Source organism: Rhyacophila brunnea, unplaced genomic scaffold (assembly GCF_057557595.1).
Source record: "Rhyacophila brunnea isolate RB1 unplaced genomic scaffold, BYU_Rbru_1.0 scaffold_259, whole genome shotgun sequence".
Lineage (NCBI taxonomy): Eukaryota > Metazoa > Arthropoda > Insecta > Trichoptera > Rhyacophilidae > Rhyacophila > Rhyacophila brunnea.
In genome coordinates this window covers 12,794-25,022 of record NW_028232924.1, presented here as the reverse complement: position 1 = coordinate 25,022, position 12,229 = coordinate 12,794, and the positions used below count along the sequence as shown (strand labels likewise).

Below are 12,229 nucleotides of genomic sequence, written 5' to 3'. Positions count from 1 at the left end.
ATCTCGCGAGTGACTGCAAAAATATTTGCATAAATTAAAAAATACGGTATGTACTCGTACCTACCCATAAATCTCTACCATAAATTCTCCTTGTTTCGTTACCAACGTTGAAATATATAATATTATTTTCTTTTAATAACTATGGTGCGACATAATTATTGGCTTTTGCGCAGTATACCTACCACAGTTATGAAAGGAACTTTTTAATCTGAGTAAATGACATTATATTATTATGACTGATTTATTATTCGTTTGTGGTGTTTACATTTATAAAAATCTTCATAATGTGTCTAGGCGCCAAGTTTATTAGCATTTGTATTCGAAACTGAGCAGTCAAAAATAAAATAAAAAAATCACTAGCGGAGCGTGGCGACATCATACTAAAATCGCTGCGAGTACCTACTGGGTAATAATAATAAAAAACCATCCGGAACAAAACATCTCCAACGCTCTGGTAATAATAACTAAGTTTAGGTAGCTATTTCTATATAATACCAAATGATTCTCTTCGATTTGCCGCCCTTCGAGTATCTGCCGCCCCCAAGCGACGCTCAATCTGCCTACCCCCACGGGACGTCACTGTGTGTGCATATGCAGTTCCGTCAACTGTCGAAAAATCATCATTTATTTACCAGAAATACAAAACGTACGATATTGATATTTTTACCCTCCATTCCATTATATGTTAGCAATTAGAATGCATAGCTATATGTATATAAATTGAATTTTAAAGACTTAAAATACGCCAGGCGGACTTGTACCGAAGACCGACATGAAGTTTTATGGGTTATTCCGCCTGGGGTAGGGTTTTCAAAACACTTTTTAAAAGTATTATTTTTTATTGTCTATTATTTATTAGTAGTACGCCAAAATAGGTATTAAGTACAACACGATTATTATTATTTGTTCGTTAATGAACCAATTTGATAGAAGCATGATGAAATTGATATTAGCGTCTTATAAAATTATGTAAATAGTTCTAAAATATAAAAATACACATAAGCATAATAATTATACTATTTTGTCAATAGATGTAAGAGGCTTCCTTAAATCAGTTTTTGTATTCAGTTACAAAGATACTTTTGTTATACTTAATTATTGTTTCAAAAAAACAAAAATAAGCATAAAAAACCATAGTCTCATACATTATATTCCAACCTAATAAATATGCACGTTAATTTGTTAGAACATATAATATTATGAACATAGTTTATGTACAAAAAATAATTAATTATATTTTTTGCACAACCCTAAGTTCAATCTACAAAATGTATGCACGTATCAGTGAAACAATGATGATTCCGCCTAGAAAATTTTGACGATGGAAAAACATACAAAAAGAAGAATGTAGATTGGTTATGGTATGAACATGTTTGCAGCTCATGTTATGAGTATTATTCTACTACACTGTTGTTCCCTCGTAACTATCGTAACGATAATGACTTAGACGGACTTTTTCAACGATAGGCGGAATAACCCCCGAGTCAGAGTAATTTCGCCCATATATTTGTATCAGTAAAATCAATGTATTAGAATGTAGATAAATAATATTAGCTATTTTTAATAATTGCAGTTAAGTATATTTAACCATAAAAACCACATAACAATGGATACGTACTTTAAAAAAAACATAAAATACAAATTAACAACACGCCGTAGAAAACTAGGCGAAATAACCCCGTTTGACGGTATTATGTGTGCCAAACGAACTCGGCGCTTAATTTGCCCAAATCATAACATAATATATTCTATAAACTTAATATTATTCTTTCCTGTGATTGTTGGATACGTATGATTAGGTACCTAATTGAAACACAAAGTGAATCGTTGATTTTTTCTCAAATTGAAAGGTTCGTCTTTATGCGCTATGTACCTTTTCGTGAGTGGTGCATTTACCTTAATAAATTATAAAATAACTGGCACGCATTGAAAACATTAACAGTATGTACAATAATAAAATGAAAAAAATATGCCAACTAGGAAAATACAGATCTAAAACGAAACAGAAAGAAGGCATTCTATTATTTTGTTTGATTTTTTTCTCTGATTTTCTCGGAAAAAAATATTTTGTAGTTGTAATATGATTTTTATTGCATGATTTGTTTTTAAATTATGTAGGTATGTTCAATACAATAATATTGTAATGTATTCTATATTTTAAAATTTTACATTCTCAAATCTTGTGTCTTATTCGTTGAATAAAAGAAATTGTTTATTATCCCATATTCTTCGACACTCTTAAACGGTTGCCTGTTACTCCACACCCGTGAGTATTTCAAGTCCCATTAAGTCCATGTGTCCCGATTAGGCCTTATCGAATTATAAAGTTGGCTAGGTATTCCATCGGCTTTGATGGGTATAACATATTCTGAAGCTTGGCAGGTCATAATAACATTACAGATCGATCACTCCACGCAGAACCTAGGTTAAAACTCATTCGCTGCGTCCAACCAGTGACGTTCCATGGGGGTAGGCAGATTGAGCGTCGCTTGGGAAGGGCTGTTATTCGAAGGGTGGCAAATCGAGGAGAATCATTAGGTATATATAGAAATAGGTACCCAAACTTAGTAATAACGTAAATATCTTTGCATTAAAAAATCAGCTCATTGCTTGGGAATAAATTGTATTAATAAACATATAATAAGGTTTAACAGACTGTTATTTTTTGTCAGGTTCGCGATGTCTAGTTTACTTCCGTTGTCGTTGGACGTCACGTCCTTGATGACCAGCAATGACACGCGCAGATTCGCGAACTATATTTGAATTATAGGTAGGTACGTGCTTACTTGATTGATTAATCCAAATATTTTTGCCGGTCACTCGCGAGTTTTAAAAGTTGTCAAGAGTTTTAAAACCGTAAACTCGCAATACTGTCTATTGAAGTCGAGATTGCATTTAAATTAGATTTGGTGGTATATAATATTTTGTTAGTAATGTATCCATACAACACATTTCTTAGATAGGAGTCATGAAAGGATGATAAAAAATACTGTATAAAAAAATGGGGCGGCATTTTGTTTAGGGACGTCACTGCGTCCAATGCAACTGGTGCGTTTCCCATCAGGTGGCTATTAGATAATATAATAAGCATGTTATTTAAATGTGGTAAGTGAATTCTCGTGATATTTACGTTGATTATTACGTTGAGTACCGCGCACGCGAATTCTCGTTTTGGCGCGTTTTTAAATAAATATGTTTACAGTGACATCTATGTATTTTCTACGAAAGCTTTTGACAAATACCTGTAAGATTATAAAATTCAGTACCGACTGGTATAGATAAATCATCGATATCTATTTACCTTCTGTGATATTATTAAACACAAGTCACAATTTTATTTTTGTGAGACGCCATATTTGATCATTACGTCGTGTGACTTTACGGAGTTGTATACTGATTTTGAGGACGAAAATTACAGAAATAAGCAAAAAAGGGATTCAATAAGGAAAGAGAAATAATTTATCTATGATATTTTAAATGTTTATTGATGGTTTATGGTAAGTTAGGGTAGTTAGGTACAGTGACGTCCCTAGATAAAATGCCGCCCCTAGGCAGAGCCAAAATGTCGCCCCATTTTTTTATACAGTATTTTTATCATCTTTTCATGACTCTAATATCTAAAATATGTGTATTCGCAAATATCCACGTGTCGGTTACGGTCACCAAGGATGCCGAATAGCAACGGAAGTAAATTAGATATTGTGAACCCGATAAAAAAGTTACAGTCCCGTTAAACCTTTTATGCTAATTAATACATTTTGTTTCCAACCAATGAGCTGAAATTTTGAATGGAAAGATAATCTCATTGTTAGTAAGTTTAGGTAGTTATGTCTATATATAAGTACCAAATGATTCTCCTTGATTTGCCGCCCTTCGAGTGACTGCCGCCCCCAAGCGACGCTCAATCTGCTTACCCCCACGGGACGTCACTGGTTAGGTAGGTGAGTTAGGGTAAGTGCATCTACGTGGGGAAGAGCATATAGATTAAATAACTTTTTACTGCAATGAATGTAATTACTGCCGTCGATAGGAATTTATTACACATCCATAAATGTATGCCAACACCCAAAGATGGCAGCATAATAATGTTTGATGTATCCACTATGACAACTAAGAGTTTGACATTCTTGTTTGATGTCAAAAAACAAGGGACGTGTTTTTTTCAATCTATCTGTATGTCAACAATATTTCGTGCTAAGAAGGAGATATTTAGTGTGTACCTTTGTTTTGAATTGTGATTTGTGTTCCGACTGTAAGATTTATGATTAATGCAAATGATTATGTTTTTTTGAACTAGATACACTCACCCCACCAAAGATATAGCATGGGGTAAGAGCGTCAGATGCTCTTACCCCATATACTCTATTTTTTGTATGGACAAGTTTTTGGCTAGTGATGTTCCTTGCAATAAAAAATGTATTGAATTTGTAATTTATGGTAGGTACCTAAACATTTTTTAATACAACCTCTAGATTCACACAGTACAGTACTTAAAATATAAGGCCGCAGATTAAATACCTACCGCGCTGTGCATATTACATATCGACATGACCAAATACTTCATGGAATAACACACCAAATCTAAAATGTTAATTTTTCAGTAGAGCGAAAAAACTTCTTTTCTTACAGAAATAGGAGCATCTTTGACTGTATTATTGATTTATGAGGTCATACGTCACACTTGACTGACAACTTAATAGAAGAAGCAAGAAAAAATAATGTCACAATTTTAAAATTTCCTCCTGAAAGATGCTTGCGATGAATCATTGGTGAAATGGCAAAGACTTCACGTAGGCTCAAAACTGTCCAAAAATGAATTTTCAATATAATCGCAGAAACTAGAAAAAATTTGACTACCAAATAATAAAAAACGGATTTAAAAAAGGAGGATTCAGCCATTTCATCGAAATGTTATAGGCTAAGACAAGTTTGACCCCATGATTGACAGGAAAAATATTATGAGGACTGTATTGATCAGGGATCATTTGCAATGACACAATCTTTGGATGAATTAATACATCAAAAATCAACAGATTCTTCAATATTTGGCGAGTAAAATAACACATTTATTCAAGCACCTTCTACTTCTAATGAATGAATGACACCAGTGAAATCTACTAAGCGAATAAAAATTTTGTATTGTCAAATAATTAAACCGCCAGTAGGAACTACTGATATAAAAAAACGGTTTTTTGCGGATGAAAAGGGAGGATCCTATAAAATTTAAAAAATCAAGCAGCAGAAGTAATAATTACCTATGACGATTTTTTGACCCGTCTAAAAACATCCGTTAAGGTGATTCATCAGTAAAACAGCAAATAATTTTCAACTATAGGCGCGACGAAATTTTGGAATCGCTGCCATTCGGAGAGATAACGTCGAGCTGGAAACACGTCAATTTGTTTCGTGATGGCGACGGGGGTATTAATTCATAAATCGTGTTAAACAGAATTAATTTTTCAGGATCACTTAAAAAGGCACACTGATTACTAAAATTGATATAACTCGTGTATTATTCATTCAATTCAAATAAATAATTTAAATATTTATAGGTTTTAAATTTTTCTATTAAGTATTTACATTTTAAGTAAACTTTGTGTATCAGTGGAATGAAAATAACATGTCAAATATAGTTTTTTGGGTTTTTTTATACAAAATAACATAGATAAAAAGTCCATGATAAAAGTAAATAATAAAAGGAAGATATACTAAAACTGGAGCTAAATATAATACTCTTCAAGATATTTAGAAGATGAGGGCCATTTTACATTTTTTACTGTCTCAAACACCTCATACCTAGCGAACTGATCATTATTTTGACAAATTTAAATAAAAATAGATTTTATAAATCAAATATTTCTAAAAAAATATATTGGACTGTATATAACCAACATCATAAAATGATAGCTACATATTTTATTATTAAGTAATTTCAACTTTAAAAAAATTCAAAATATGATTATTTTTTTTTTGATTTTCATCATGTCCTGCATCCTGTAACACCGGCGACAAATTGGCGATGATAGGGCGCGATGGGTTAAGATGACTAAAAACGTTACCCATTTACTTTAAAAAGAAAACATGTGAATGAATATATTATTATTGTTACTAATAGAACAATAAATAGAACATTAAAGGACGCATTTTGGATTTATATGACAAATTATATTTCATTTGGCATGCGTCATTAGCACCCGCGAACCGCAATCCGCGCATCGCCTAGCCACGATCTTTTTAGACCGTGCCTCAACTGAGGTATAGCCTTAACCAAAAAACAGTTTAAGAAGATAGACAAAAATTCAAACAAAAAAAAAGTTTTTACAAAAAACTATTTTTAGAAATTAAAAAAAAAAACAGTTACAACCAGTGGACTCAGTGAACGAGAGTGAGTCTGAATGGAAATCCTCTTCCGAAGAGAACAATGTTGTCGATTTTTATAGGTAAAGGTCTTATATTCGAAGAAGATTATTAGAACAATTTGCTTGACGATTTTCAAATGGAGGAAGGGGTTGTAATGACTAATGAAATGTGGAATGCTGATATTCCATTAGATTCCACCAGTGAGTCAACTAAAAGAAATTTTACATTGTACCTACATCTCAAATTATTCAGCAAATAAAATATTTAAAAAATAACGAGTTATCTATTTTATTTTACCACAGTTACATTCCTAGTGCTACATATGCCGCACTTACCCAACTTTTTTGATTTTATTTAATATCTTCTGTTCCCTTAGGAAATTTACTACCATAAACAATCAAAATGTTGCACTTAAAATCTATTATTATCCTGAGGTTGATATATTTTTCGACTGGTAATAATTATGAGAAATAATTTAACTAGATGCTCTTACCCCAAATGCAATGGTAAGAGCGTGTACTCGCCTTGTTTCCTTAAAACGTTTTTATTATAATTGATCATGCAACATATAACTAATGAATATGGTAGTCGAAAAAGAGATTATTGGTGAACAGTCAACAACAATTTCGAAGAGATATTACAAACGATTAAAGTTCAACATCAGCTTAATGTGCCGATATATTAGTTTATAAACCTAGAGTATTGAAGTATTATGAATATTCCATAAAAGTATATGTGTTTGAATGAGTATTTAGTTATTCCACGTGTTTTTTGAACATTCAAAATTTGTTGACTAACTGCCGTATTCATATACATTTGAACTGCGTTCAACGTAGTAAGCCGTTTATCGGCCGATTAAGGAAACTATAAAAAATGCATACGTCACGAGATGCGCACAGGAATGCGCACCAAACTTAAAATGGCGGCGATCTGCGTGAGCTGTCAGTGTCACTTTAATACACAATGACTTCATCACAACAAACGTTTAGTAGGAGGCTTGAAACCTTCGTAGGTTTTATAAATTATTGCGAAAATGTGTGTGAAACAGAAAGGAGGAGACGCTTGCGACTGCAAAAAAGATACATCAGAGATTATCAATGTTTCCCTATCGGCACAGCTAACTAATAATTCCTTTTCATCTTGCGTGAAGTTAACTGCCCGTCGTCGTTGTGCCACAATAGGATTCATGATGATGCTAAAAAATGAAAATAAAAATGATGCTAAGCTTGCAAAAATGATCGAGATCGTGGTTCAATGGAGGTGTTTGTAAATATAATATTGACAATGATCCGTGAAGCTGTATTGCCATATTATGGAAATATTTACTGGGTATACTTTGATCATTTCGTGCATTATGAAGTAAAAAATAAATATGATTTTGTAACAAATAAATAATTTAAAGTTCATGATAATTATTTATTTATAATTATTAAATTTATATGGTACCGTTTGCACATTTTTACACCGATTCACAATTTCAAAATTTTAAATTAATTTTCGGGAAATTTAAATTTAAAAATAGGTAACATTATCCATGGCATGACGCGTATTACGTCGGCGACGTGACGTCACTATCCGTCAGATACATTTAGGTTTATGCATGCAAATTTGCAGTAAATAGCTTGAATGCAGTTTGCTGTTATATGCATACGCCTGTAAAATGGCGAATTCTTTGTTGTTTACAACTGTTCTAAACCGATTGATTTGCTTCCGATATCTGATACGTCACAAAGTAAAAATATATTCACCAAATAATTATAATTTATCTATGATATTTCATATGTTATTGGTGGTTATTTAAATTCATTTTACATGGTTTTCCATTCCCGTCAGATAACTGTCAAAATAGGTATCCGATTGCAATGTTTGAAAGTTCTCATTATTTGCCAATTACATCATTATGTGCCAATATATATTATTTTATATGCCTAGAATATTGAACTATTGTAACTATTTGATACAATTATGTAAGTACAAACAAATAAGTATTTACTTATTCTCACGTATTTTTCCAACATCTAAAATATGTTTACGAATGACGATTTGTTTTTTGTTTACAGCTGTCAGAAACCAACGATTTTCCTCCAATATTATTAATAATTAATAATCGAACGTTTTGACAATGTCACGTGTTCCCCGAGAATTAAAATCTGTTTACTAAAGTGGAATATTGTTTTGATTCCAGCCTGTTTTCACGCTGAAATGGAGGTCTTTGGAACAGTAGGATTGCGCATTCGTATGGACTCAGGAGTCGACACGCTCGTGGACCCACTTTCTGGTCCATCTCGGTCAGAAAACGGAGGTTAAGCGAGTGAATGGCATGTTAGCAGAAGTAGGTGAGGTCGTTCTAGTGGTGACGTCGTCCCTAAGGCAGGCGAGGAGGACATGCAAGGCGTAGTGCTCGTGTGACTGAATCGTGGTCAACAGCAGAATATACTCCAGCACCTGGGCAGTTTATAACAGTGTCAGATTGGCCGAGCAGTTGCTGGTGAAAAATATTAGAGTTAATGGGACTATTCGCAAAATAGAGGTCTTCAACTTGAGTTAAGTCTATGAACGGGAGGGCGAGTCGGTTATAAAGGGTGTTTTTTTTAGAGGTATAGAACTTTGAAATGGAATAAAACAAAGATGACTTTTTATATTGACATGAAATTTACTTTATTCGAAAGATGCTCTTCTGAAATTATAATTTAAATAAGACTTCTGGCATATGACCGCCATGGCTGGCTCGGACGTAGTCTAATCTGGAGGTCCAATTTTCGATGACTTTTTCCAACATTTGTGGCCGTATATCGGCAATCACGCGGCGAATGTTGTCCTACAAGTGGTCAATCGTTTCGGGCTTATCGGCGTAGACTAGCGACTTCACATATCTCCACAGAAAATAGTCAAGCGGCGTTAAATCGCACGATCTTGGAGGCCAATTCACGGGTCCGAAACGTGAAACTATGCGGTTACCAAACGTTTCCTTCAATAAATCAATTGTGGCACGAGCTGTGTAACATGTTGCGCCGTCGTGTTGAAACCACAGCTCCTGCACATCATGGTTGTTCAATTGATGAACGAAAAAGTCAGTAATCATGGCTCTATTGCGGTCACCATTGACTGTAACGTTCTGGCCAGCATCGTTTTTAAAGAAGTACGGACCAATCGACCAGACGAGTCGACTGATCACACGATATGGCTTAATAAAACATATAATCCGACACCCTGATAGCTTACCTGAGAATTAAGTTTCGATTTGAATTTCTCTGTTGTATTTGCTAGATCTTTAGTAGATCCGGAAATATATAAATATGTAAACGAATACATGTATATGTATCGTCACCCGAGCGAACTGGAAGTCCCGTCTAAACCCATGGATTGCGACCAATGCATTGGTAATAACCCTCTCCTCGACTGGGCGGACTAAAAAGGCGCATGCTGGTGTCTACATCGGTCCTTTAGGAGTGATGCTTGATTACAAGCCGAGATGACGTCTGCCTCCCTTTTCGGTTCCTGAGATTCGCGACTCACGTTCTAAATAGGTTGGATGTGGCGAGTCATAGCCCCGATCGTGTCACCCTCTAGAACGAACGCCTAGACCTTAGACACTCTGATTCTGGAGAAGTCTATTGACGAAATAACTTGTAGAATACTGAATAGAAATAATAGAAACCTGATTAAAGTAAACATTCCGAGGCTGGAATATATGAGTCATTATTGAACTAGAAATAATTAAAATAAATGTAAAACTAAACACTGTATACGATACTCATATACCCAACGGTTGGCCAAGTGGTGGGAACGGCGGCCTATTTGAGACCAAGGATTATATTCACGCCGAAATCCAGAGGGGTCGAATTGTCACCACCTCGGACTTCGGGTCTTATACCTGGAGTACCTTCTATGGGTGTAGAGTAGCCTGAACACGCCCTTGGCCTCGTAGTCAAATAAACTGCACCGAGCCGCACCCTTGATCACCAACAGGGACGTTTCTTTCCAGAAATAAGTCCCACGGCCCGTGTCTTTGAGACTGAGGACACGGTTCGTGGAAGACCAGGTGTGAATAAGTAAGAAAGCATGCGAGACGACGAATGAAATTGGGCTTCACCCCGTAAACAGTATAAAAAGTGACCAACTGTCGCTAACAATAATGTATGAAACATGTCAGTAGAATGTGTAGATAAAACGCCAATAAATTGCAATACCATGTATAAAGAATGAATGGGAAAAATAACTTGTATTGTGAATGAAAGAGAGGAATGTTAGGTAGTGCTAGGAGAAGAAAAAGAGTATTACGTCATAACTAAATCATAAGATATGTAAAATTAAGATCTATAAAAAAATCCGCAGTACGGACACTACGTTGTAATAACGCGTAAGTGTGCCGTACTAAATAAATGTAAACAATTTAAAAGCGTTGATTCCGAAATAGAAAATAATGTTAAAAGTCGGCCGGCAACATTGTCTTTGACCGTTGGAGATATGCAACGTCGCCCAAGAAAAAAAACCGTTAGGAAATAATTTCAAGATGGCGTTAGTATGACGAAAAGAGTAATACACGGGACACGCATTTTTGTCCTCGGTAACATAAATTATTAAAAAAAGATCGCGTGTCGATAGCATTTCGCGGCTATTGTATATTATAAGTAACCAGCTCGGGGATATAAATATTTTGGAATCCATTGCGATTATAAATTGTGTGTTACGAATAACCTATAATAATTCTTTAAAAAAAACATATTGTGTCCGTAAAACAAATTATAAAACTATGTAATAATTATATGACATCGACGTAAATATACCCTGCCGTTATAAAACTAATTCCGGTGCGTTATTTTACCCAGCCCAAATCCTAAAAAAAACCATACTAAGAATAAAAAGTGACAGTTTACCAGTTACTAACAAAAAATTGTGATACCAGGGTTCGAATTGAACTTTGTCTGAGCTAGACCGGAACATTGGATTTATCACTACGTACAATTGAACGTACCTGTTGTATTGGCCTGTAATCTGAATTAGAACAACCCGGTTGAGGGTATTCATCATCATATAATGGGTGTGTTATATCTTCAATTATCTGGCGCTTGACGACAGCTGGTTGATCATCTGTCTCAGATTTTATATTAGAGAGGTCCGCCATATTAAGGTACTGAAAGAAGCATTATTACATTTTGTAAACACGGTGAAAACAGTTTCGGGTCTCGTAATCACCATATAACATCGTATAATATTTATATTTAACAAGAATTAGTAGATAAACAAACCTAACCTATAATATCACAAATGTATCGTAGCTGTCAAATTGTATAAACATGTAATTTTTTTAAATAAAGTTTAAGGTCATCTTATGTTCCTACTGTTAAAAAGCCACAGTTTATAATATTAAACTAATCGTTGTTATTCTCAATCTAAATTGATTGTAAAAGATTTCACTTTCTAAAAACTAACCTCGAAATTGCAACTTGAAACGTCCGCATTCTCTTGCGTTACATGAATGCGAGGGTCCGGGTTATTTGGATGGCTAGTCAGCGTGTTAAACAAAGGCTTGCCTTCTATATCGGAGTGTTCTCCATCACATTCTTGCTTTACATCCATGTTAAGTGTCAATATGGCAGGAACAACGTGACAGACAGGATACAATCAGGTTAATGTTCGAAAAGTGTTGCCACAATACTGAGAAGTGTTTACCGTAGAAACTAATATTAATTTATAATAGATACAAACACTAACTTGACTCGGTGATACAAAGGCGAATTCTTTGCCTCAATTTACGATCAAATGTGACTTCAACGCCATCTAAAGGCATCTACAGGCATCTACCATGAATTTCTAAAAATGTGTTACTAAAAACTTTCGTCGATCGCAACCAGATGGCAATAAAATA

At 34.4% G+C, this 12,229-nt stretch overlaps 1 protein-coding gene across 1 annotated transcript; it reads right to left on the bottom strand.

Annotated features, from left to right (window-relative positions):
* Positions 1–507: 507 nt before the first annotated feature.
* LOC147068718 (uncharacterized) lies at positions 508–12,006 on the bottom strand. The gene is made up of 3 exons (XM_085951863.1): positions 11,794–12,006; positions 11,336–11,494; positions 508–606 (listed from the first exon to the last, which is right to left on the bottom strand). The coding sequence occupies exons 1-3, from the start codon at positions 11,938–11,940 to the stop codon at positions 577–579; spliced, it is 336 nt and encodes a 111-aa protein (XP_085807989.1). The 5' UTR covers positions 11,941–12,006; the 3' UTR covers positions 508–576.
* Positions 12,007–12,229: the final 223 nt, after the last annotated feature.

What these genes read in the sequence shown, in the direction of transcription:
- LOC147068718 (XM_085951863.1), bottom strand. Translation starts at nt 11,940, where the DNA reads ATGGATGTAAAGCAAGAATGTGATGGAGAACACTCCGATATAGAAGGC. An exon ending in TTTCAAGTTGCAATTTCGAG is followed by an intron (nt 11,495 to 11,793) that starts GTTAGTTTTTAG and finishes TGCTTCTTTCAG; the next exon opens with TACCTTAATATGGCGGACCT. An exon ending in ATTACAGGCCAATACAACAG is followed by an intron (nt 607 to 11,335) that starts GTACGTTCAATT and finishes ATTTTTCGACAG; the next exon opens with TTGACGGAACTGCATATGCA.